Genomic DNA, 27724 nt, shown 5'->3' with positions numbered 1-27724 from the left:
AAAAGCACCAAGTATAATAAATTTTTTTTCACATCATAGATGAAATCACAACACAATGATCTCAATTTCCTTTCAAAATCTAATCATTTATAGCATGCATTTATTTCAAATGCTCTATCTTTTAGCTTTCTTAGTGAGATCAACTGATAACTGGAGATATGAATGGAAACGGTAAAAACAGATGCTATAAATAATATCTACTAACTTAATAGAATTCAAATTTCTTCTAACATTGATGGCTTCCATTTTTGAACTGAGTTCCTGAGATCTAAAGAGAACTCTGAAAATAAGTATAACTTTTATAAACTTGTCAACTATATCTATTAAAAAGAAACTCAAAAGGTGCCTTTCTTGCCAATATACAAAGTGAAAATTTTCCTGATGGTAAGGAAATAGATAAAGAAAATATTTTCTACAAATTAATATACAAATATATGTGCATAAACATACAGTTCTCCCAGCTGTATACGTAACATTTTTAAACAACACACAATAAAAGAAATTCAAAACACAGAATGAAAAAATAACCCATGTGCTAATATTCCAGTTACTAAATGTTGCAGCATATATGTCACTGTAACAATTGGGAAAAATTTTCTAATCTAAATGGTTAATGTAATTTCTTTGGAAATATACTTTTTTAAAAAGTCTCCAATATATAATCCTGACTGTCAAATTTCAAACCAAGCTAAAGGTTTTTACAGATAAGATGCAATTCCATGAAAATAAAAATCTGTACAGAGGCTACCTCATCAGACTCTGCAGTACATAGTATTACTGGTGTGACTTTGGTACAGGACAGCTACGCTTTTATGTTCCTTTAATTTACCACAGGCACATGGTAAACATCTTAACAACAATTGACCTTTATCACCATAAATTTTACTGCTCATAGAATGGTAATAATATTGTTTTAAACATTTCCAGATCATGACAAAAGTTCCTTACCTGAATATAAACAAAGAATTCCCTAGATTTAAAAACATTTTTAAATGAATGCAGAGATGCATAAGGAGAAACACAAATTACTTGCTTTGACAGTTTTCATGTCTTTTTCTACTGAACATGTTATTTTTATACAAAGTTCCAGCTTCTGCTCAGATTTCATTTCTTTTTCCCAGTGTTTTTTTTGTGTTCATGCATTTCTGTTTTGCTAGTTACGTTCTTTTTCCGAGATGAGGTATTAGAACCAGATGCACCAGAAGGTCCACTTGCAGCTATACAAAACAAACAAAAAAACCAACAAACTATTGCTTAGATTTACAAAAGCAATCCAAGTTCAAATAATACTGCTGAGTGACAAGATAATTCTCATGATACTTGTGATGTCAATGATACATTACGAACATTTAACATGACATTTTTAGCCTTTTACTTTTTAGAATTCAACACAGATATAGAAAAGTAATGACAAATAGCCTGTGTTCACAACATCTCTCATTTCACTCTACATTCTTCCTAGAAAACTAACTCATTTCCATAATTTTTAACTACTGTCCATTGTACCAATGACTTTCAAACTTATACTTCTGGCCTGGGCCTTTTCACTTAGCTCAAGAGATGTATATCTGACTGTCTGCTGGACCTCTATAGATATCTGACAAAAACATACACTTAGCATGCTTAAAACTGAACTCATCATTTTCCCTATAGCATTGCTTTCCTCCTGTATCTTCTATGAACACTAGAAGCATTCTTGACTTGAGAATTATCCTTCTGTATTTGGAAAGATATTCTACGTGTGGTTACACTTCTAGTATGGATGGGTAAGCTCCTGTCACACAAATCTTCCTGAGACAGCAACTTTACACTCTGCACCAAATATGGGGAACAACTACTTAGAGACACTGAATAGTGAACAAAAGCAAGCAGTTACTGTAGAAGAATCAACTCTCAGAAAAAAGAGAACATGGGATAAGTCTCTCCTCCTTCTTCACAGCTTTTAGCCTGATGTCAGGCCCCAGTCTGCACCATGTAGAATGGCAAAAATTCTAGCATAAAACACAATCTTACTAGCATGAAGAACCAGAAGATAAGTATTGGGGCAACTATAGCTACTGGAAAGTGAAGCGGGAAATCCCAGAAAGGATGACCCTGAAATTCTATGTATAAACCATGATAAAATCTATGGCATGGCAGAGTAAGCTCCAAGCAGCAGCCCAGCTAAAGCTAAAAGAAGTAAACTGAAATCTGAGCTGTCAGTCACTTCAAGGGACACAGTTTTGCAATCTTAGTGCAGCCAAAGTTAACCCTTTGCTTTAAAAACAAGTAAAATAATATTCTTTGGAGGAATATAACAAATAATAGAATCCAGTTTTTACAATGTATCATTCATAGTGTCTAGGATAAAATCCAAAATTACTCAATATACTAAAAACAGGAAAACATCTTTCTTGCTGAGAATGGATAAATTGACAGAGACCAATCCTGAGATAAGTCAGATTAACAAACAAGAATTTTAAAGCAGCAATTTCAACATGCTCAGGACAAAGAAAAATATGGTTATAACGAATAAAAAAATAGAAAATAAGTGCAAAAAAAACTATAAAAAAGAATCAAGTAGAATGTCTATACCTAAATAATAAATATCTGAAATAAAATATCTCAAATAAAAACTGAGGGGGTTTAATGACAGAATGGAGAGGATACGTAAAAGTAAACATCAGCCGATCATTCAAAAAAAAAAACCTAAGTATGCCATAGTCAAACTTCTGAAAACCAACAATAAAAAGGAAACATTGAAAGTACAGAGAAAAATAACCCCTTGTATACATGGGAACAATAATTCAAATTATCTAAGACTTCTTATCACAAACCAGAAGACAACAGAACAGTATCATTAAAGTGCTGAAAGAAAAAACTTTCTACCCAGAATTTTCTATCCAGCAAAACTATCTTGCAAGAATGAAAACAAAATAAAGACATTTTTCAGACACAATAAAATGAACAGAATTTGTTGCCAACAGACCTGCAGTATAAGAAATGCTAAAAAGCCTCAGGTTGAAAGCAAATGAAACCAGATGGAAACACAGACATTTTATTCCAGGAAGGAATAAAATGTATCAAAAATGGCAAATATGTTTTTATTTCTTTAAAATACATATGACTGTTTAAAGCAAATATCATAATATTGTATGTAGTGATTGTAATATATGCGGAAGTAACACATGAGGATAATTATATGTAAAGCATGGGCAGAGGGGAGGGTAAATGAATCTATACAGTTGCAAGATTTCTACATTTTATTTTAGGTGGTACAAAATTAACTCTAAGTAGACTGTGAAAAATTAGGAATGTATATTTAGAGCAACCAATAAAAGAATAATACAAAAAGATATAGCAAAAAGCCAAGAGATAAATAAAAATTAAATTCTAAAAAATATTGAATTTATATAAAATAAAGTAGGGAAGAATAAAAGCATAAAGATCAGAAGAAATAAACAGAAAATATAATGAAGTAGTTGACCTAATCCAAACATATCAACAATTACATTAAATGTTAACAAACTACAAATACTGCAATTATAAGGCAGGTATTGATAGAATGACTTTTTAAAAAGTCAAATATATGTATCTAAAAAAAAAATCCACTTTAAATAAATATAAAGATACATATTGATTGAAAGTAAATGGATAGAAAAATATAACATGCATATAGCATATAGTAAGCAAAAGAAAGCTATAATAACAATATTCACATTAGATATATTTTAAAACAAAGTATTAATAGAAATCAGAGGGAAGTTTCATGATAAATGAGTCAGTACAAATTAGGAAGGCCCAACAGTCAAATATGTGTGAACATAATAAGAGAGTTCCAAAACACACAAACAAAAATTTATCAAATTAATGAGAGAAATAGACAACTCCATGGTTGTGAATGAAACTGTTCTCTAAACAATCAATAAAACAACCAAATCCTTTTTCTGACCACACTCCCACCCCATCCCTCCTCAAAAAAAACCAGTAAAGACATAGAAGATCTGAACATTATTGACAACCTTGACCTAATGCATAATGATAAAAGAGTATCCATGAGGATCAATGAATTACAGAATAAACATTCTTTGTTTTAAGTACACTTGGTACATTCAAGATAGTTCAAATGTTAAGCCATAAAACAAATCTCACATTTCAAAAGACTGAAATCATATATGTTCTGTAATCACAATGGAATTAAATAAGAAATTGATTAAAAAAATACCTAAAAACACTCCCAAATATTTGGAATTTAACCAATACACTTCTAAACACTCCATGGATCAAAGAAATCACAAGGTAAACTATAAAATATTTTTAACTGAATAACAATAAAAATACAGTGTAACTTCTATGAGATGCAATTAAAATGCTTAGAAGGAAACTTATACCTTTAAATGTTTATATAATGAGAAGAAACATCGAACAATCAATGATCTAAGAAACTAGGAATAGAGGATAAAAGTAAACTAGAGTAAGCAAAAGGATGAAATCAATTAAATATAAAACAGGATATGAAGTTGGTTCTTTGAAAAGGCCAAAAAAATTGGTAAATCCCAAGTAAGAATGATCAAGAAAGAGAACACAAATTACTAGTATCATAAATAACAGAGGCTATTACCACATTCATTAAAAGGAAAATAAAGAAGCAACAAAGTTAACAACTTAGATACAACGAACAGATTTGCTGAAAAATACAAGTTACCAAAACTGTCACAAAAATGAAGCAGGAAATTAACTCTATTAAACATTTAAGGAAGAAACCACAATCTTATAAAACCTCATTCAGAAAATAGAAAAGGAGTAAATACTTCCCAATCATTTTATGAAGCTAGCATTTCCCTGCACCAAAACTTCAAAAGGACATTACAAAAAAAGAAAACTACAGATCAATATCTTTCACAAATGCATATACACAAATCTTAAAAATCAAATTGAGTCCAGCAATAAAAAATACATAAATAAAATTAAAAAAAAAATATATATATGAAATAAATCATGACCATGTAGGGTTCATTCTAGGAGTGCAAGGCTGGCTTAATATTTGAAAGTCATTTACACCATTTAAACTTTATTATTTAAAAATGCATATGAAATAATGCATTTATCATGTGTCTACATATAAGGAACAATGTGCTGTGATTCAAAGAGTATTCAAATCCTAGGTCGATTGATCACTAGCTATGTGAACAGAGCCAAATTATTTATACAATCTTGCGGTTACCTTCTTCATCTGTAATGGTCATAAGAATGATACTGACCTCTAAAGGTTATGGTGAGAACTATGAAAATTAATAGGAAAATGCTCTGTAATACAAAGAATTATATAAATCTTAGCTTTGTATTATATATGCAATGTACCACAACTTACATTTAAGATACTTATTCATTTGTCTGTAGCTTTATATACTTATTATTTAAAATGTACAAGGTTCAAATCTATTTAAAATATTGTCCCTGACTTATATGGCCTGGTAATATGATAGAGCTATAATCGGGTATGACAGATCAAATTGATAATACAGAGTGTCACTGAAGTTCTTGTTTTGATAATTATATATATACACCATCAATGGAAGAGGTGGGTTGGGTCTTAAAGGTTGAGAGGTAAGAGGGAGAGGATTTTAATACCAAAAAAATGGCATGAATACTAAGGGGATTTATTTGGGAAGACGTGAAAAGAACAGTTTGGATATAGTATAACAACAACAGCAGCTACCATTTAGTGGGTGTTTACTACATGTGCCAAGTACTTTACATACATTATCACACTCATCTCTGACAACTTTATAAAGGAGGTACTATTACCTTGATTTTATGACTATGATACTAAGGATTAGAGAGGTTAAGTAACTTGTCCATGGTCATATAGCTAATACGTAGCAGGGCTGAGATTTTAATCTAGGTCTTTCTGACTCCTAAGCACAAACTCTACATCAAAAGAATATGTGAGAGCAGAAAAAGAAGGAAAAGAAAGAGGACATCTCCAACTAGGCTATAGTCAAAGCCTTGGAGCTACATGGAATTCTCAGAGAAAAAAAGATATGGATAAGAAGAAACAAACAGAGTAGAATGTCCCTGTCTTGGATAGGAAACTAGGAAGGAGGAGGGTCTTCAAACAAGAGAAATGGAAAGAATATCAAATTAGAGTAACGGCTTGGAAGTCAGGGTAAGAGAGGTATTTCAGCAAGGATCAATAACATAATCAAATGTTCCAAGAAGTTAAAGTAGAAAAATGCTGATAAAAGATTTCATAGTGGTATCATCAGACTGTAATAGAGAGATTAAAATATTATAAGGAAAGAGAAAAACTCCTTATATAAAATGAAGCCTTAGGCTCAATAGAAAATCAAAAGATTAGAGTCCATAGTTCCGGGGAAAGTGTGAGTATGAACCATTTTTTTTTAATAAATGTGAGGGGGGCAGATAACAGAGACAAAAAAGTAAATACATATCAATAGACCAATAATATATTTTTAACACCTAGGATCATTATGGTTTAGGAAGTGTAATGATTCTAATTAAAAATAGATTTTACATTTAAAAAGCACACTATTACTCCTCCTTTGAGAGGAGTACAGAATACAGAAACTCACACACACACCCCTAACCTGGTTTGCTGCTTGCTTTAGTACTCTTTAAGGTAGCTGGTGGTGTTGGGAGGATCTTTGCAGGTGTATATGTATTTAAAGATACTTTTCTTCTCATTGCTGGACTGGAACGTAAAGCTACAGAAGCTGAAAAAAATAAACAAACATGTTAATTTAGTAATTTCCTGCCAATTCTACCTTAACATTATAGAAAATTTCTTATGACATAATTTAGTGACCCTAATACGTGTAATAAAAGTAGAAAATAGACAAGGCAAGGTTTACAGAGTAAATTCAGCAAAATCATCTTTTTTATACAGACAGTTCTCTCATGGTCTTGGCCAAATAGATGTTCTGTTTATATTGTAAATAATAAGAATTTTAACAGTACAATTTCAAGAATAGAGCAACAGACTTAATTTTATCCTGCCCTGATAGAAACTTAGGGTCTATAAGCACGGCAGATGGCTGAGGGAATAGTTTTATGGCCTGGTAACAGAGTCAGTAATCTTTAAGACACAGTCCCAAATTGCTTTTCTGTCAAAAATAACAAATCGAGATTTAGGGATGGTTTATCTATAACACAATGGTCTACTATCATATTTAAGAATAAATTAACTAGATTATATATAAGTAATTAAATCAGATTGTCTTCCTATATTACCCAGTTGAGATTATCTTAATGAGTGAGGAAATTTTAAAGTTGAGTTTTTCCTTTTGTTTTTAATCAAGGTAGAGAGTCTGAAAGGTATGAAAAGAAAAAATAGGGATAATTCTTAAGTATGGAGTCCTTTGGGGAAGAACAGGCCAAATTGGGAGAAGAAAGACTACCGGTATGAGCTTCTAGATTCTTAAACAAAGGGAGATGGGGAGATTACAAAATTCAGATTTAAAATTTTGGGAGAGGATCTGACAGTAATATTAAGTGTGATTCTGAAAATCAAGATACGGCCAGTTACGGCAAATATGCCTTTAGTGGTTGACACCTACAACAAATGAATATAACTTTCAATGGCAGAGCTCAAAGTAGTCACTAATGAAAACAATATATGTGATGAAAAAAGTCTTACAGTGCCTATAAATCTCTATACCATTACTTAGCTCTTCCTGCTTGCATATTTTTACCCTAATCTGTTAACTTCCATCACTAACTTATCCTAATTATTATTCTCACTTCTTTTTCTCCAATCTGATATTGTCACTGTCCCATTATAAGCTATATTCTCGTTACCACAATATTTATTAAGTTTGTCCTAGATGGGGGAAAAAAACTTTGAATGACAGAGAATGATTAACAATGTTTTTTCCCTTATCATAAATACCACAAAGTCCACATGGTCTACGTATATGATGCTACTTCCTTGACAATTTAGGGAATTCATTGTAAATAATGTAAATATAATAATTAATATAATTATTATAACTATAATTAATATTAATTCTATAGCTAACCTAAAAAATACAAGACTCAGAGACTTCATCATAATTGGCACTCTATCTTATTTAATATTAAAACAAAAAGAAAAAAAACAGAGGCTTTAGAAGACCTGGGATTTAGTCTTGCTTGACCACTAACTAGTGATTTTCTCAACTGTGTCTAAGTTTTTTTCTTTAAATAGTAAACTGTTCTCAAATGAAATCTTAAATAAAATGGATTAAAGCAGATACTGTGGTTGGAGTAGCCATGAAAGACACAAGCTCTAACCATTGAGCTCCTCCCCTTCCTCAATGAATTTCCAAAGGCTCTTGGGAATACAGTTTAAAGACCAATGAACTATATTATCTCTAAGGTTTACCCAATTCTGTGAACTGCACTAAGTACATTTACTTTCTCATCTAGTTTCCTTAGTAACTAATGGCATGAAATTTTAAGAATCCTTCATGCTAGAGGGACTGAGGTACAATTTGTGTCCATGATATAGAGAAGAGCTAATTAGAATAACTGGAAAAGGAATCTAGTATCCTTTGCCTCATTAATGTCTCTCCACAATACACTCTGATGAACTGAATTCACTAACCACAGAAATGAAGCTGTCATTAAGAGTAACATAGAACAAACCTTAAAATATTATCTTTTGTAAATATTCCACTAAAATTTTCTTTTTAAAATAAGTAGGTTACTGCTGCTATTCATTTACGGCCAATCTTCTAAAATCTAAATGGCATTGATATCTAACCTAAGTTCTTATTTACCATTTAGAATCTTTAATTTCTATTTTCAGATTTCAAATCCCTGCCCCAGGAAAGCAGTGAAACATCAAGTATAAGGGTAAAGAGGTAAAATAAAATTTATTCAGGTTCTCTACTGCATTCTGAGGGAGGAGAATTTGTCCATTCTATCAGGTTACAGAGAACATAAAAGGAGATGGTCATTTTCTTGACTTTGACTTTATAGCTTGGAGAAGTTACTTCATTTGGAATATTATCAATTCTCAGAATCAGACACATATATATGCAAATTTTGAAACTAAAACCTACTTCCAAAGCCATCCCTACAGTGAAATATTTTAGAACATTCATAACAATATACCATTCCATTACCATAAATGATTGAAAGCTGACCTCTCCTATCAGAAATGGAAGACAAGTGAAAGGTTACTACATTTGCAGAAATGTAGGGGATACCATTTGGATGGAATACAATGTGAATAGCACTCTCTAGAATTATACTATGTGATGACCAAGGAAAAGGAAGAGAATAACAATAAGACATAAAAGTGGCATTCATTCCAAGAACTATAATATCTCATTTTATAGTTGGGCAAAATTTATTTATAGAAAAAAGAAAATGGTAAACAAACAAAGTTTGTTCATTTCTAAAATATAACTAGAATAGCAAGAGTCTTAGCTCCAAGTTGAGGACTCTCTCCCAAAACTAATGCTTTCCAAACTGGAAATTCTGATGTGCTCAGGAATCCTATGGAGCTGAAAATGACAACTGCCAGCTGACTTCTTACACCTAAAAGGAAGCCCCAAGCATTTACTAAATAGCGCCACATGATGTTTAATGTGTTACCATTAAGATGTTTTCTAAAAAATAAGTTTTCAAAAATCAGGGTTATATAGCTTTCTTTGCAGAACAAAGTCCGCCTTTTATATGCTAATGTAACTATTAACATACTTCTCCAAAGGGAGGCAGGATATAAATATAGTTTCCAAAACGTACTTAGCCATGAACCCCTATTCTTCACACACACAAATTAACCTCTTCAGAATATTTTTTGAGGAACACAATTTGAAAAACTGCTGTCTTAATTTCCTTTTTAGTTAAGAGCTCTTTCTCACTACTTACCAAAAGTGGTGAGGGAACGGGTGTGTATGTGTGGGTTAATGTGGATTGATATTTTGTAATTGTTTAAGAATTTGTTATGAAATATTTTAAGATTTCTAGCAAATATAGTTTTTTAAAAAAACATGAATTTATATTTTGTTGACTTCTATTTCTGGGTCTTATTTTTTCCCCCCTTTTTGTAAGAAAAAATATTTCGGGGCAGAGTCAAAAAAAGTGGTACATTGCGCACTATACCAAAGAATTCCATTCCTAATAATGTTTCTTTACACTCCCTTCTCTCCTAAAATTCTATTCACTACCACTACTTGAGTTTATGTTTTTATAATTCTTGTTCTATTCAGATAATATATTACACAGTAATTAATAATAATGAAGGTAAATTTTCCTACCACTTTCAGGGTTCTTCCGTGGAACATCACTTGATGGAGAAGCAATGGAAGCAAGAAATTCATCCACCTGCTTCAAAGATAGGGCATTATGAAGAGTTTCTAGAGGACAAATAGATGGCACCATGGAATACAATTCAAAGCCTAGAAGAGAAAAAAACAAAAACAAAAAAGAAAAGTTGGATATTCTAAAAATTCGTAATTAAAAAGAAAGAAAATCATTGCTCTGAACTGGACAGTTTAGGTCTTTTCAATCTATCACATGCAAAAACACAAGATATCTGAAGTCATGACACCAGATGCTATGCAATATGGAATTGGAACAAGATGTGACAAAGATTTCTTCTTAAATGTAAATCACATAGTACAGCATGCACACAATTTCATTCTATATTGGTAAAATCTAAGAATATGTAAAAAACAAACCTAGGGGAAAAAAACAGAAAAAAATACAGTTTTCCAGTTTTTAATTTTTAAAGTCAGGTCTATTCAATAGGTAAATAAACTGATGCCATGATGAGTCCCTGACGCCAGGATGCTAAAGGTAATTTCTTGTTGAATAATTATGTAATTACTTGAGAAGAGTGATTTGAAATACTTTTCTAGGCATGTCAAGACCAACAATATTCTCTAGTATGATCCCCAAACATCATACATTCACTTATGCTGGAATTAAAATTCCAAAACATATTTCACCTACCTTTACTGAATTAACACAATAATTGTATTATTGGAAATCACTGGCTGAGTAAAGTTAGGCCAAGTAAAAAGCAATACAAAATACAAATACATTCATATTTAACAATGGCACAGAAATACAAAAATTTCATAAAACAACCATGCAGATATGTATTAATACAGTGAAACAAAAGCACTTAAACACAGTTTATTTTTTTTTAAAATGGATATAGGCTATTCCTTTTTTTTTTTTTTTTTAGAAAATTACCTATTTAAACTTTATTCAACTGAATGGCTTTTAAAATTGCTTCTATATACTGTTAAAAATAACAAGTCTTTCTACAACTATTCTTCCAAAAATTCAAACTAATTTTCCTCCAAAGAAATACTCCTAATGCTTAAATAAGTTTTATATAAAGTCCAATGCCATTAATTAAAAGGTAAAAGTTAATTTAATTAAACTCAGACTGTAAAACTCTTTAATAGGTATGGGTTTTAAAATTGACTGATACATGATTTATTTAAATTGTGGGAGAAAATATTCACCAAATAACTGCCTAATTTTCAGCCAGAATAGGGAAACTTTAGCAAAAAGTGAACCTAATCTTCCTATGAAAATTACCAAAGGACTTACAAAACTGTTATGTTTGATTTTCAGGTGCAAACCAAAGCATGACAACATTACACATACTTCAGAAACAAAAACAAAAAAGAAGACTTTACCATAATGGCAGCTAAAGCACCTAAGTAAAGCGCTAAAGAAATTAGGCTTGCATAATTGTTACATTTTTTAAAAAGTACAAGATTCATGCAAATAAGCGCAAACCCTTTCTTTGCATCCCACTAAACTTAAAAATGTGCTTTTTTCTTCTTTCCTCAGATTGTTTACAAGTCTTTTGTAACAATTCTTTTCTTTCATTTGCTTGCTATATTTTATAACAGGCAAATGACAATATCATATAATCAAGTTCCTCCAGACTGTATTTTTTTCTACTTATCTTTTATCTTCCTATAATGCACAATGAAAGGGTTAGCGCAGCAATTTAAAAAGCCACCCTGCTGATATGTTTAGAAGCTATAAAAACATACCACTGGAGCCTAGAAATTCCACAGAGGAAACGGACCAGCACCTATAGAGGTGTAGGTGTTCTGCACAGAGGCCCAGAAAATAAGGTAAATCACTGTCAGAAGATACTTGTTTCACCATGTGTCTTGAACTAAAGATGAAGGGAGGGGTAAGTCCATGATATGTGTTAAAGATGGAAGTAACATGAAAGTTAAGGGAAATAAAAAGTGAAAGGAAGAGTCAAATGACAATTCAAAGGACAAATAAGACAACACAGCAATAAAAAAGGAAAAGAGAAATCTTAAAAACCCAAAAGAAATATCTGTAGAATTGAAAGGAAAGAATTTTACATGCATTAAGTTGCATGTGTGCCAAATCCACTTTTTAAAAAGCCTAAACCAAAAGAATATAAATTATTTTCTGTTAAATTTAACAAAAGTATTTTTCATTTTTTAAAAATCTCCAGTTAAACGGATTTCTCCTAGATAAAATTTCAAATACTGGCTTTAAACACATAAGCATTCAGTACAAAAACTACAATCTTAAACCTGCAATGTCTCTTCTTAGAATTTTTGTGACTTCTGTTTTTCTTGTGACTTCTGTTTTTCTTCTAAGAGGTTCTTAGGCATGTGGTTTCTTTAGAAGCTGCAGCTGTATCAAATAAAGATCTTTTTCTTCAAAAAGTATCACTTAAACAGCTACAAGGGAGGGAAAGCACATTAAGCTTTAAGGCTAAATTTTCACTTGCTGAGGATGAGATCTTCTTACTCCACCTTCAGGTGTTAGTGCACTGTTATTTAGATGTGTTGGTAAAGGATCCAGACGGGAGAAAATGACCATAAATTTATGCTGAATTCTTACTAGCTTCATAAAAGTTTTTGTAAGAACTGACTTGAGATTTTTGAAAGACTTATTTATAGTTAAAAAGAAAAAGAAAAAAAGTTCCGGGATAAAAGTACCTTCATTCCAAATAAAAGCAAAAACCTATAAGTTTTCTTTTAAATCCTGTGAACCTGAATTATTTAAAAATGATCAGTAAATATTCCCTTTTTCCCCAAAAGATCAAACTCTAAGTAACAAGTTGTAACACTACAACAATTATGTTTATAAATAATGATCATAAAACACTTTCCTATTCAGCCTCAAAATTTGAATTTAACTGAATTGGGTTTCTAGATTTTAACCTAGTCTTCTTCCTATCAAGGAGTCCTCCAAATTTTAAGAAAAAGCAGTGGTACCAAAAGGAACTGGTTGCTTGATAACAGCAAACCATATTGCCACACGAGAACAAAGTGAATGCTGGACAAAGTTTTCAGAGTGCTCCAGACCAAGACGGGTTTTGCTTTAGCCAAAGAGCCAGTGATACATGATGTTTACATAGTGAAATCTGCATCACCTGGTTCCCAAGAACTTTTCAAAGACATACCTCATTTGGCTATTTGACATGGGTGACTCTGTATTTTTTTAAGTAGCTCAATAAAACAACCATGTGATCAGAAAAGGAATTAGGAAGAAAAAAACAAAATGATTAAAAATTAAGTATAAAGATTATTAATTGTCTTTTAAAAAATTGTGTGGACTGATCACTTGAGAAATTATAAAAAAATTTTCAAGTGTTAATTTAGTAGTGAACTCATCATCATTGTGGCCATTTAAAAGTTTGAAAAATAATGTTAAATTATTGTCTGAATAACAGGTGAAAAGGGAGCTAGACAGTATCAATAATTTGGGTGAATAACAAGTTGGAATTGTATGCCGATTGACATTAAGGACGGAGAAATGAAAGATACTGTATACCCCACATTTTGAAATAAAAGAAAAATAAAAAAGGAGTAAAGCAGGGGAGTATCTTTTAAAATAAAAGCAAAACGTACCATTGGTTGGGTGTCGAGCAAATGAGATAGAAAACCTTTTAACAGCAGAACCGCGTGTGGCGTCTGAGAAAGAGAAAAACAGGTACCTGAAATTCGTAACAGCTACCAAAAGAACACTTAAAAAAAGGGAGAAAAACAAATATATGAGGAGGTTAGAAAGGTAACATGCAGAAGGGACAATGAGAGAAGGTAATAAGCCAAATACTGGTTAAAAGAAATAAACTAGCTTGATGACTGAGGCAAAGTGTTGAAGGAAATATATAAGAAAGAAAAGCAGGATGAACTGGCAATTCTGGTAAATCCATGTTTTACTGACTAAAGTAAATTTGTTGGTACATGAGAAAAGTTTTATTTATTTATTGTTTTTGAGACAGAGTCTCACTCTGTTGCCTGGGCTAGAGTGCTGTGGTGTCAGCCTAGCTCACAGCAACCTCAAAACTCCTGGGCTCAAGCAATCCTACTGCCTCAGCCTCCCGAGTAGCTGGGACTATAGGCATACACCACCATGCCCGGCTAATTTTTTCTCTCTATAGTTTCAGTTGTCCAGCTAATTTCTATTTTTTTTTAGTAGAGATGGGGTCTCGCTCTTGCTGAGGCTGGTCTCGAACTCCTGAGCTCAGACGATCCACCCTCCTCAGCCTCCCAGAGTGCTAGGATTACAGGAGTGAGCCACCGTGCCTGGCCAAGAAAAGTTTTAAATAAAACTGATCATGAAAGAGCTAAAAGCACTCTTCTTAACAAAACGGACAAGCTTCCATGAAACTCCACAAAGCATTCTGAATATTAAAACTTAAGGTATATTACCATTAAGAGGATCTCCTTCAGCTAGGGATCCTAAAATATACTCATCCTATATTTTTATAAAAATATTGCCAATATATTTTCCTCTATGTATAAACATTCCATTCACTTTATTTTAATTAACTCAATATCAATAACTTAAAAAAGGGTTATTAACAATGAACAAAAGTTTAAAAGATCAAAGAAAAATTTATGGACTATCAATTATTTAAAAGAAGAATACATAGGATATAGTTCTAAATTTTCCATTTCAACAAACTACTTATTGTACAAGTACTGTAGGTCTAACTACAATCAACTGTCTGATGAAACATGGATCCCAAGTTGTAGATAACAGAGAGCACTGGTAGTCATTTAGGCAAAGGATGCTAGGATTCCACTTGAATCGGTCAGTGGTCTTAGACTTGCCTTTGAGAAATGCTCATGGGTGTGTGCATGGGTGTAGATATGAATCTGTGTGTGCATGGGTGCACATACCATCTATGCAGCCAGAAGAGGTCAGCTTTTTACGATGAGTACGAGCATAATCCTGTAGGTTAGGTGCGCTTGAAGAACCCCCGAGCACTGAGGTGCTAAACAGGCCCGCACAGTGAGACCCTGATGGGAGTTAGAGAAAATACATACACAACGGGTGTTCTTCCATTCACATGGGGAATTCATGCAGCATGCAATTAAATGGCTCTTACCACACATAAGGCAGCCTTTGAAAGTGCCTTGCACAGGCTCACAATATGCTTGTAATGTCCTGGTGATGTCAATTTTAATACAATACTTCTAATCACTACCATTTATCATATGTACAAATGGGGTAATTTAACACTCGGCAAAGTGTTATCGTTCAGGAAAAATTATATGTCTATACAATAATTAGATGAATACATCCTAAGTATTAAAAACGCTACTGTAAAAATTAATTTAGGACAATAAGGGACTCTGTCAATCCCTTTGCAAGAGCAGGCCATATAAAAAGCCTCTCCTAGCACAAATTCAGTCATATTAAATGAATATTTTTAATGGATGTCTATAAATGACAAATTTTTCCTGATACCCTTGAATTAAGAATTACTAATCTTTCTTATGAAATAAACTACAACAAAACTTATTTGTGAGAAGACCAAGTCCTTTCTGGTCATTCACTTTAAATTTCTAATACTTAACAAATGACTCAAGATCTTAATTAATAAGACCCCCAATGAAACACATTATGAGCAAATAAAACAGACAGTATAAATTGATGCTTAATTTGTAGCAAAAGTCTTTACATTCAAGCAAAACTTTCACCACTAGGGAAGGATTAAATAAATTTCTATCAAATAACTATGATACATCAATAAGAAGGGATAATATATAAATTTCTATAAAGATACTGTGGGAATATTAAAAGCTATCATTACAAGCTATATGTAATTAACTAAAGAAAGATCAAGTATGTAGGGATCAACACAGTTCATATACCTAGTATAGAGATCACAGTGCATATATAGTTATGAAATCTATTTATAGTTTTATTAAATCTATTAAGAACTATTTACAAAAAATAATATGCCATTACCTCATATAGTTTATCAACCATGAGCTTAAAACCAAGTGAGTTTAGAAAGGTTTTTTCCAATGTTGCTTTTAGTATTAGCAAAAAATCAATTATACTATCTATAGGTCAATAAAAAATAAGACTGCCACTGTGCATTAGTTTTGCTTTGGTTTTCTTCAAGAGTTGCTCAAAAGGAAAATTAATATACTCATACAGGGTTTGAATACTCCCCACTTCAAAAATCTTTTTAATCAGAAAAATAGAAAGTTCTTTTTTGCACACAATAGCATCTTTTCATCTTTATCAAGTGGGAAAATAAAGTTTCCTTCATAAATTAACTTACAGAGTAAAAGATTAAAAACCAGCATTGGCAAGTGGACTAAGTGGTTACCACTATGGGCATTCAAAAGGGTTACATAACAAAATTAAATGTTATTTCTTATTCATTTATCAAAACTTAATTTGGAGTTGTACAACTCAACATTTCTCAACTAGTACACATTAAATAAAAACTAAAGCATAGCATTTGGTCATGCTTTCACCACTTAAGAGTTTTACATGTGTGCACAATAATGAATTTAAGAAATATATAGAATATAATTTCCTTTACACCACATACCTACAGTAGGATTCTGCTTCTGTTCCACAAGAGTTCTTGGTGTTCGCAGGTAATTAGCATTTTCAGATACAACCTGCATAAGGAAAACAAAATAAATGAAGTAAAACAGTAAAATAAATTCAATGTCCATACTTCATATGCAGCCTGTTCCAGACAGACAAAGGTTAATAAGCTGTATGATAAATATTAGTAGAAACACATAAACATGAAAGATCATGCAAGATCCCCTTCTGAAGGGAGGCCATTTCATATGAGGTCCTTGCAATGAAGTGGTGCGAAGCAGGCATTCAGAATGAAACATCATGTATGAAACAAGACAGACGAAAAGAAACGATTAATAGATTGATATAATTTCACTCTTAAAAGAAGCCAAATGCCCACTCTTAAACAGCTCCTGTATTTGAAGGGGGGAAAAAACAACCACAAACAAAAGAAAAGACAGACAGAGACTGTTGAGGTCACCACACAATTACTGATCCATGCATGGGCTTTATCAGAGTAATCTTTAAATATTCACAGCCTTAATGGATACCATAATCCCTTTTCCTATAATCAAAATGCATTACATTTCCAAAAGGAAATTGCTGAAATTATCAGAAGAGTCATGTGTGACAGCAGACCTTCCATTGTAATAAAAACCATAGTATTTTAAGTTTCCAAATGTCATCACAGAAAGTCCTTCTGAAGTCATTTTATTTTGATCCATACTGTTGATGGGCACATATTCACTTTCCCCCTCTTATCTTAAAGAGAACTTTAAAATATACAGCTCAAAGAAAATCATACTGTATGTATCCCTTAAATTAGATACTTCCAGATAATGATAATAATAGAATAATGAGGGAGAGAACCATCAATATGAGATGTATCCTGTTAACACTGGGCCACATAAATTTTGATATTTTAAAAAATGTTTATATTCTCAGCAAATTCCAAATGGAATCTAATTTTTCAATTGTGGGGGAAAAGTTACTAAATATTCTTACCATCAAATTACATAATTTTGTTTCTGAAAGTTTTAAAGGACAATTAAGTCAAAGAAAGATTTCTTTCCAACAATTTTATTAACAAGCTAAATTTCCAGGAGAAGAAAATTTATTAATTATTTTTTAAATCCTGGATATTTAAAACCTTCTCAGTAAAAATGCTAAACACATGCAATGTAAGTGGTTTCTTTCCCTCAAATATTGTCAGATATCATAAGTATTTTTAAATGAACTCAAAATTAAAAAACAGAAGGATTTACTCTGATGTGAAATGTAAGGGATTAGATGTCCTCAAAGACAGCTGTTTGTTGCTCTGAATGCAGGGAGGAAAAATGTTTAATGAAGTAAAGTTTAAAAACCTGTTGCCATGAGCCAAAAATACTGGATGTGAAAGCCAATGATTTGGGGGAGACAGGGGAAGAAGTGATTTGTTCCCCTGATCTGCGTCTTCGACGCCCAGTACCCACACCACTGGTATAATGCAGCCAGGTACCAGTACCCTCTGGGCTAGACACACTCAGGGGGCTCTCTTCCTGGAAGTGAGAAAGGGGGCAAAAAAAAAAAAAAAAAAAGCAGAGCATGCAAAGTTAGATACAACAGAGCCAAATGACCAGAAAGAAAAAAAAATACAGTTTGTTCGTATTTCCTTATCAATTTTTAAAAAACAATTAAACAACAATTTGGGAGCCAAATATTTCAATATTTGAGAATTTGACAGGAATGACTTATAAATCTAACTGCATGTGATAAGAATTATTATCTTATTACCTTAAAACACATAAATATTTATACTGCTTAATAGTTGTCCCTTCCCTCTTCAAACTGGAAGATATTAAATTTCTTTTTTAGCAATTTTTTAAACATGAAAGTATTCTGCTTAATTTTAGAGATTATTTAGTGCTATTTTGGATGAACTTTTCAACCCAAAGCACCGAAGAATTGTGCAAAGGGTTAAAGAGATTTCAAAGTATATAACTTAGAAAAGAAAATCTGTCAGACATTAAAAAAAAAAAAATTCTGAGATCCTAAGATGGTCTCAAATTGTATTTGTTTACACTTTCAAGCTATCTATTGGTTTACCCCCTCCAGAGATTATTTACAGAGTTCAGTAGGCAAAACATGCAGCAAACATTCTCATTTTATGTTTGCATGTTCAGGTTTCAGACAGTGAGGACAGAGTAAAATCTACTTGCACAAAATGAAGAGAATAGTCTTTTTCTCTGTGTGTCTTTTGGAAGTACAAACTTCTGATATCCATGGAGATGAAGGACGCTGGAAAATGTCTTCAAGGTTTTACTTGAATAATTTACCTTATGAAAGTAAAAGTTTAGCATGGCATAGAAATAATTTCTTGAAATCAACTGTTTAAGTATTTATGAGAAAAAGGTTTGTAAATGTGTTCTGTGTTTTAAAAGTTAAACAAGGGCAGTGATTTTGTTGAAGATTTTACAAATATAGGTGAGTTCCAAAATGGAGATAACAATGCATTTTTTTATATCGGTGTTATTTATATAGGCTTTTTGGAAGGCAGAGAAGAGAGTTTAATGGTGAAATTCTGAACACTTTGATTAACTGCAGACTGACTACTTATTCCATAACACATCAAAATCACTGCCCTCACACAAATAGTAGTTTAAGTTATATTAATATAGGTTATTTTCTGACTTTGTGAAGTTAAGGATACCTGAACATAACTTCAGATTTCTCATTTTTCAATTAAACTATAATAGAACAAATAATCCTAAATTCTATAATTGTTAACCACCCTCTTTTTCTTTTAACCACCTTTTATAATTTAAAATATCACATTCAGGAAAACCTTAACTAGAATATAATTTCCATTATAAAGTTAAAAAAATCTACTTTATTGACAGATGTTTTTCTATACAAAATTGCCATACTCTAACATATGTATATTTGAAATTTGAGAATCATAAAACACTTATGTTTGTATAATTTGGGGCTGTAGAAAGCAGCATAATTCCTTTTGTTGTTGTTATTTATATTTTCACCCATCAACTGCTAGATAATACTATACCTCATTCTTTAGACTTTGTTTATTTAAGCAAAAAAACCTTTTTCTAACTTAAAAGTTGACTATTCTATCTTAATTTCTTGCTTTATATTTTTACCAGAGCATTTAGAAAATATTTATAAGCACTGACCTCAATCAGTGCTAGAAGACTCATCATATAGAATGTAAAGATGACGGAAAATAAAAGTTATTTAAAAAGTATAAAAATGTATACAGATGTTAAAGCTTTACTTAAGCTTCATTCTAATTGCTCAACTGTCCTTTTAAATGTTATTTTAGTAGTTATTTAAATATTATTCTATTACCAAGCATAAGAATTAGTCTAACCTATTTACTTACAGATCTTGATACAAAGGTAGTACATTTTTCAATTATATCATCAAATTTTCAACTTCCTATACAGACTTTGCAAACAAGCTAACAATTTAGAACTTCACTTCTTAATCAATAATGTCATTGGAATCAGTTATTGCTAAAGCATCTCTGGCAATCCCTCTCCATTTTTAACCAAAAATTATTCCTGATCCATTATATCAGACTTTTTAAAAAGTTTTTCACTGAAGAATAACCTGAAGTAGCAAAACCAAAAAAAAAAAAAAAAATCAGCTCATAAAATTCTTAGAAAGGCCTTATAATTTCCTAACTGCCTCTATATTTTTGGAAATTTATTTGAAAAATGGACAAAATTGACAAAAGTTTGTTAGGTTCCCAAGTTCCATAATTAAAGCTGTATTTTCTTTTCTGTTTTATTAAAATATAGTTAGTTTGCTTTATGAAAAACATGCTCTGACATACAGACTTACTTCATTTGTAGCAATCTTCCTAGATCTTGGAAGTGGAGACTTCCTGTGTATATGAATTGGCTCTGATACCATTGGTTTAAACAATATTACAGCTCGATCAACCTCATCTTTTTTAGAAGTACGTGGTTCGTCATCACTATCAGTTTTAGAAGATCTCCTGCCTTCATTCTGTGGGCAAAGAATACAACACACTTTTAAAATTTAGATTAAAAACATCTCTCCTGATGAACAAATTCAAACCACCACTGGTATAGTCACTTGAAGTACACATAAAAGTTTGTTTACTCAAATGAATTAATATTAATTGAACACTTATAACAGCCTAGTATTATGTGAATACTGTGAGAGAAATAAGTCTCTGATTTCATAAAATACATACATTCTATGGAGAAATTAAACAGTAAAATGACAATTAAAAACCAAATAAAACAGAGTGTTTAGTTAAATTTCATCAAATGCCCAAGTAGATAATAATAAATGGCAGTTAGAAAGAGGTCAGTTTTGTTATACAGGAACGTCATCAACATGAGCATGAACTAAAACAAAATTTGAATTTATAAATTTTAGAATATTTAAATCTATTCCAAATATTTCCAATAAGTGTGATGATTGCATAAAAAATAACAATCATTCGACAACCCACTAAATATTTACTGAGTATGTACCATGTGCCAGGAACTGTACTAGGACACAGATGAATACAATACAGTCCCAGACTGGGAGACTCTCACACAGACAAGTTAAAAAATTTCCATCTGTAATAGAATAGATAAATTGGGCCATAGTCATACAGTAAAACATATTTTAAAGCAATAAAAATGGACAAACTAAAACTAAATGCAACTACATTGATGAATCTTATAAATATAATATTAACCAAAAGAAGCCAAGCTGAGTATATAAAAACCCTCATCAAACTAAGGGCTACAGAGAATAAAAAAGAAGTCCTTTGACCAGGTAAGGGATATCTAAAACTTGAAACAATCATCATAATTATTAATAAAACATTAAGAGTGTCCACTATCACTAAATTTATTCATTTTACTAGACATCTGTCATCATTAATGGATATGATCATATACATAGAAAATCCAAATGACTCTGTGAGTAAATTATTAGAATAACAGTATATAGCAAGTTTGCTAGTTATTACATAAAATCTTTACACAAAAATGAGTTAAGGCCAGGTGCAGAAGCTCATGTCTGCAATCCTAGCACTTTGGGAGGCCATGGCAGGAGGATCACTTGAGGCCAGGAGGTCGAGACCAACCTGAGCAAGAGCAAGACCCTGTCTCTACCAAAAATAGAAAAATTAGCCAGGCACAGTGGCATGCACCTGTAGTCCCAGCCAATCGGAAGGCTGAGGCAGGAGGATCACTTGAGCTCAGGAAAACTGAGCTTGCAGTGAGCTATGATGAGGCCACCACACTCTAGGCCCAGATAACAGAGTTAGACCCTGTCTCAAAAAAAAAAAAAAATTAAAATTCAATATGATGGTAACAAACAGAAATGGTAACTTAAGTAAACCATTTATGATAGCATCAAAAACTATAAAAAAAACCTAGGAAATAATCTGACAAAGAAGCTATAAGGCAGTGGCTCACACCTGTAATCCTAGCACTCTGGGAGGCCGAGGCGGGTGGATCACTCGAGGTCAGGAGTTCGAGACCAGCCTGAGCACGAGTGAGACCCCGTCTCTACTAAAAAATAGAAAGAAATTATCTGGCCAACTAAAATATATATAGAAAAAAAAAAATTAGCCGGGCATGGTGGTGCATGCCTGTAGTCCCAGCTACTCGGGAGGCTGAGGCAGTAGGATCGCTTAAGCCCAGGAGTTTGAGATTGCTGTGAGTTAGGCTGACGCCACGGCACTCACTCTAGTCCAGCCAACAAAGCAAGACTCTGTCTCAAAAAAAAAAAAAGAAGCTATAAGACTTAATTTTAAAAAATCATAATTTTAATCAAAAAATATAAAGTATAGCTAAATAAATTCAGAAATATATCAAGTCCTTAAACTAGAAAACCCAATATTGCAAAAGTGTCATTGTTCACAAAATTGATCTGCAGAATTAAGGTAATCCCAATCAAAATTCCAAAAAGTTCTTTTCAGAACATTGTAAGATGATCATAAGATGTATACAAAAATGCAAAGAACCTGAAATATTCAATGTAATCTTGAAGAAAAACAAAGCTGGAGGAAAGACACAAAGAGAGCAACAGAGCAATACTAACAGTTTAGAAACCAACCCACAATATATGTCTGCAATACCAGAAGTAGACTGCAGGCAGTAGGGAAAGGATGAACAGTTGAATATATGGTTCTGGGACTAGTTATCTATAAAGGGAAAAAAACAAAACTGGACTGCATGCACATCACACATACCACATGCAAAAAAGTTAGTTTCAGTGAATTAAAGAAATAAAAAAAGAAAATGATGAAAGAATTATTTATTGCAGGAAGGAATAAGAAACAATGGTAATGGAAAATATGTAGGTAGATTTAAATTGACTTGTAAGACATGCTCTAACACATATAATTATTTCCTTAAGAAAATATGCACATACATTCTAATAGGCCACTATTTTAATACAATATTCTAAAATATTCAAATATTCCAAGTCTAAATGAATAATGACCTGTGGGATTTAAAATATATTTTCTAACATATATACACTTAAAATACATGACAATAATAATAGGTGGAATAGAGAGTAAAAAAATCATTAAGATGTTTTAAGATGCTTACATTGTCTAGTTAGTATCAGTGTTAATTTATATTAGAATTTAACAAGTCAGGAATTCATGTCATTAGCCCTAGGCTAACCAACCATTCAAACAAGAGTAAAATAATAGAATGTAAAATTATCAGGTATCCTATTGAAGGGGAAAAATACTTAACACAAAAGGCAGCAAGAAGTGAGAAAAAAAGAAAATAAAACAGGTAGGACAAACAGAGAACAAATAGTAGAATGGTTTAAGATGATATAATAAATCCCAAATATATCAATAACAGATTCTACAAAAGAAGTACTAATACATTACCAGCCACTAGATGTAATGAATTAACTTCTCTCCTACACATACAGAATGGTATTAGGTATCACCCTTGGGACAACTGAGAATTCTATATTCAAACTATTCTATATTGTGTGGTTCAGATGAAGAACCTATGAAAGGCTAATAACACTTACAGGGAAGAAACATGATTAAAAATAAGAGGATACTCTTCACAATGAGAAAAGGATTAACCTACCAGGAAGACAAATCAAAATATCATTAGAAATATACACATACAAACTGAAGCTCAACATCAGCTAAGAAGAAAAAATCCTACTATATAGCACAAGTTTTTTTTACTAACATATACCAGCGCTTCCTGGCCATATCCTAGGAATAAGAATAAATTAGAAATAGATTAGCTTTTCCAGTGACTAAAAACCCATTTTGAATCACCATAATCACTAACTGAATCAAGATGATCTAGGATTACTACTTCTCTTATAGATCCCCTAGGCTAGCTCCTATCAAAAGGAAAAGTAAATAAATCCTGCTGGAAGACTACTACATGAACTACAACTTCAAATTATCTCTGCAGTTTTTAATATTCAATGTCCAATGTTCCATCAATAATAGCCTGGAATATAAGAAAATATCAAAAATCAAGAGAAAGAAACAAGATGGACCCACTGGTGATCCAGATAGTGATGTCATCAGCTACAAATTTTATAATACCTGAAATTAACATGTTCAGATAATTAGAAATGAAACTAAAAATTTCACTTAAGAAAACTAGAAATTATAAAAAGAACCAAATAGGAATTCTAGAGCTGAAAAACATAGTAACTAAAACCTACTTATTGTGTTCTAAAATTAAAAACTTGATGAGTAAGGTTTAACAGCAGATTAAAAATAACTAAAGACAGAATTAGTGAACTGGAAGAGAGGTACAAAGAAAATACTGTGCTGAAGCTTAGAGAGAAAAAAAATGATAAAAAATAGAGAAGAGTACAAAAAATACATGGCCAAAGGGTTTAAGATACATGGTAAGTAAGCCTTACACATGTGTAACTTAAATCTCAGAAAGAAAGGAGAGAATGGGTATACAGTAATTATTTAAAGAGATAATGCCTGAAAATGTTTCAAAAAACAACAAAAGACGTCAAATCACATGTATAGGAAACACCATCAACCCTAAGCAGGCATATCAAAATAAAACTGCTGAAAATGAAAGAATCAGATAATGCTGAAAGCCTCCTCAAGAAGGAAAAAGAATTTAAAAAGAGAGCAAAAGAAACACATAAGAGATGAAAAATACAATACAAATAATAAGGTAGTGCAATTAAATACATCAGTAATTACACTGAATGATTAAATTTGACAAGTCAAAGGCCAAGATTATTATAAATATAGATTAAAACCCAAAACCTAAATATATGCTGCTTACAAGTCACACATCATAAATATAAGACTATAGAAAGGTTAAAAGTGTAAAATAATTTAAAAAAAGACATCAACAAAAAGCTAAACCAAAACAAAGCTGGTGTAGCTATAATACCACAGTGGACTATGAGGTCAGCATTTTCTAGGCAGAAATAGGGACATTTCATAGTGAGAAAAATATATAAGGAAAATATAAAAATTCCAAATTTGTATGCATAGCTTAAAAATGTGAATAAAAAGTTCTCAAAACTGTAAGGAGAGACAATTGAATCACAGTGAAATATTTTTACGCATCATTCTAAATAATTGACAGAGCAAGAAGACCAAAAAATCTTTTAAGGATACAGAAAATTTGAACAATACTATTAATAAACTTGACCTGACTTGTATTGAACACTTGTCCTGAATAAAGGACAAGAGAAAATACATACTTTTCAAGTGTACATGTGGCATTTATCAAAAATTAACCATACGCAGGTCCATAAGGCAGTTCCCAATATATTTCAAAGCAAAGAAATCATACCAAGTATATTCTCTCTCAAAAGTGGAATTAAGCTAGAAGCATCTGATAATAAAAGCTTATATGTAAAATTTCCATATGTTTGGAAATTAAAGAATCTCTAAACCCAAGAATCAAAGAAAAATCACATGGAAATTATAAAGTATTTTGAACTGAATAAAACATACTTGTGTGCTGCAGCTGAAACCATGCTTAGAGGAAAATTTATAGCTCCAAATATTAGAAAAATAAAACTTGAAAATACATGGTCTCAGTAGCCACCAAAATAAGATAGAGATATGTCAACAAAATAAATCCAAGGAAAGTAGAAGTAACGAAATAGAAACATAACACGAGAGGTTAATGAAATTAAAAGACATGCATAATACAGATAATCAACAAGAGAAATTGTTGGTTCTTTGAAAAGACTAAGAAATCATAAATCCTTGCTGATACTCAAGAAAAAAATGAGAAAAAGCACACAACAAAGTTACCTTTATAGAAAAAGGGACATTACAGATCTTACAGACAATAAAAAGATAATAAAAGGATATTATGAACTGTATTCCCTAAATTTGAAAATTTAGATAAAAGAAAAGCATGACTTACCAAATGGATATAAAAAGAGAAAAATTGGATGGTAGCAATTAAAGAAATCAAAGAAACTGAATCTATAATTTAAAATATTCTCACAAAGAAAACTCCATATATGATGACTACCAAACAATGAATTTTAAAAAAAACATTAGGGAGAAATAACACTGATCTTATATAAAACCTTCCAAAGATAGAATTTAATCCTTAATACTATAAGGATTAAAATGCAATAATTCTTGCCAAGTGCTTAGCATGGAACAGTCCTCAAGTAAAATAACAACAACAAAAAAAACAAAACAAAAACTATAGTTATCCATTCTAAACACTGGGCTTAAAATCCAAACAACTTAAATAAAAGATAAAATTCAGAAGTATGCTAATATGCATAAAAATGCTGTCTACCCAAATCATAAAAAATTTTAAGCCAGTTTGTTACTTAGTAGTTGAAAGAATTACTATTTAGTACATAATAAAAACTCTTATAGAAACCCCATAAAAATCTAGAATGAAAGTAAGCAAGCACTGAAACCTCTATCTTCATTACCTCTCTGGAAGCTGGTCTATATCCATAACCAGATGGTAAATTTTTGTCTTCTTCACAGCCTTTGGCTCCTGGACTAAAGTGTAATTCAACATGAAAGCGTTCTTCTGAGGAAAGATCCTAAAAAATATGACAGAAAATTTTTAAAATGAGAAACTTCCAGCTATTTATTTCTGGAACCACACAAATCAAGAGCTCCGTTTACCTTGTTAGGATCCTCATAAAGCATGATAACAATCTGAGTCATGTAGTTGAGTTCATTGACAACGTTTAAATAATCCATAGCTCGTTTCCACTGTTCATCCTTTGATTCCTGAACAAAAGGTATATAGGGCAAGCATTTTCTCATACTGCATTACTTGAAAATCACTTTATTGTCACTATGGTAGCTTGTTTAATCCTGAGTGATATCACAAAAATAAGGTGAATACTTATATGTACAATCTTTCAAATAATTCCACTACCTATAAAAGTCTTAGTAAGTTACCTAAGCTTGTTTAATTAAAGTATTAATATTTACCAGTACTCTTACCTGCAGTACAAGTTTGAGTATCCCTAATCAGAAAATCCAAAATCCAAAATGCTCCAAAATCCAAAACTTTTTGAGCACCTAATCAGATTTTTGGATTAGGGATGCTACATTGGTAAGTATAATGCAAATATTACAAAATCCGAAACACTTCTCGTCCCAAGCATTTTGGATAAGTGATATTCACCTTTATTAGAAACTCTAGTAACTTTTTCTTTCTTTAAAAAAAAAAACAACCCAGCTTATACAAAGTAAAAAATAAACATTCTCTTGAAATATTAAACCTATTACTAAATTCTGAGGGTAAGGGACAGGTTTTAACCTTATAAGTCCCAAAGTATCTAATATAGTATCATGCTTCATAACCACAGACTATTATAAGAGTAGTGCTATTTTTTCCCCACCATCAGATACATGCCTATTTATGGTGATATTCAAAATATCACAGCACGAGGTGGCATACATAAATTCTATTGA

At 31.6% G+C, this 27724-nt stretch overlaps 1 protein-coding gene across 9 annotated transcripts in view; it reads right to left on the bottom strand.

The window, feature by feature from the left end:
• Positions 1-947: 947 nt before the first annotated feature.
• Positions 948-27724, bottom strand: part of PPIP5K2 (diphosphoinositol pentakisphosphate kinase 2) — a 70131-nt gene continuing 43354 nt past the window's right edge. For 2 of the 9 annotated variants that reach the window (XM_069492734.1, XM_069492735.1), the window contains exons 21-30: positions 26924-27031; positions 26722-26838; positions 20641-20808; positions 18162-18335; positions 16817-16889; positions 15144-15263; positions 13866-13928; positions 10251-10391; positions 6591-6716; positions 948-1217 (exon numbers count right to left, since the gene is read on the bottom strand). In XM_069492734.1, the coding sequence (XP_069348835.1) occupies positions 1105-1217; positions 6591-6716; positions 10251-10391; positions 13866-13928; positions 15144-15263; positions 16817-16889; positions 18162-18335; positions 20641-20808; positions 26722-26838; positions 26924-27031 (1203 nt within the window). In that variant the 3' untranslated portion in view covers positions 948-1104. The remainder of the gene's footprint in view (positions 1218-6590; positions 6717-10250; positions 10392-13865; positions 13929-15143; positions 15264-16816; positions 16890-18161; positions 18336-20640; positions 20809-26721; positions 26839-26923; positions 27032-27724) is intronic. The other 7 variants (XM_069492738.1, XM_069492739.1, XM_069492741.1 and 4 more) reach the window with 5 other exon arrangements.

This window comes from Eulemur rufifrons, chromosome 17 (genome assembly GCF_041146395.1).
Source record: "Eulemur rufifrons isolate Redbay chromosome 17, OSU_ERuf_1, whole genome shotgun sequence".
Classification (NCBI taxonomy): Eukaryota; Metazoa; Chordata; class Mammalia; order Primates; family Lemuridae; genus Eulemur; species Eulemur rufifrons.
Note: the sequence above shows the minus strand (reverse complement) of the source record. Positions and strands in the feature narration are given on the sequence as shown.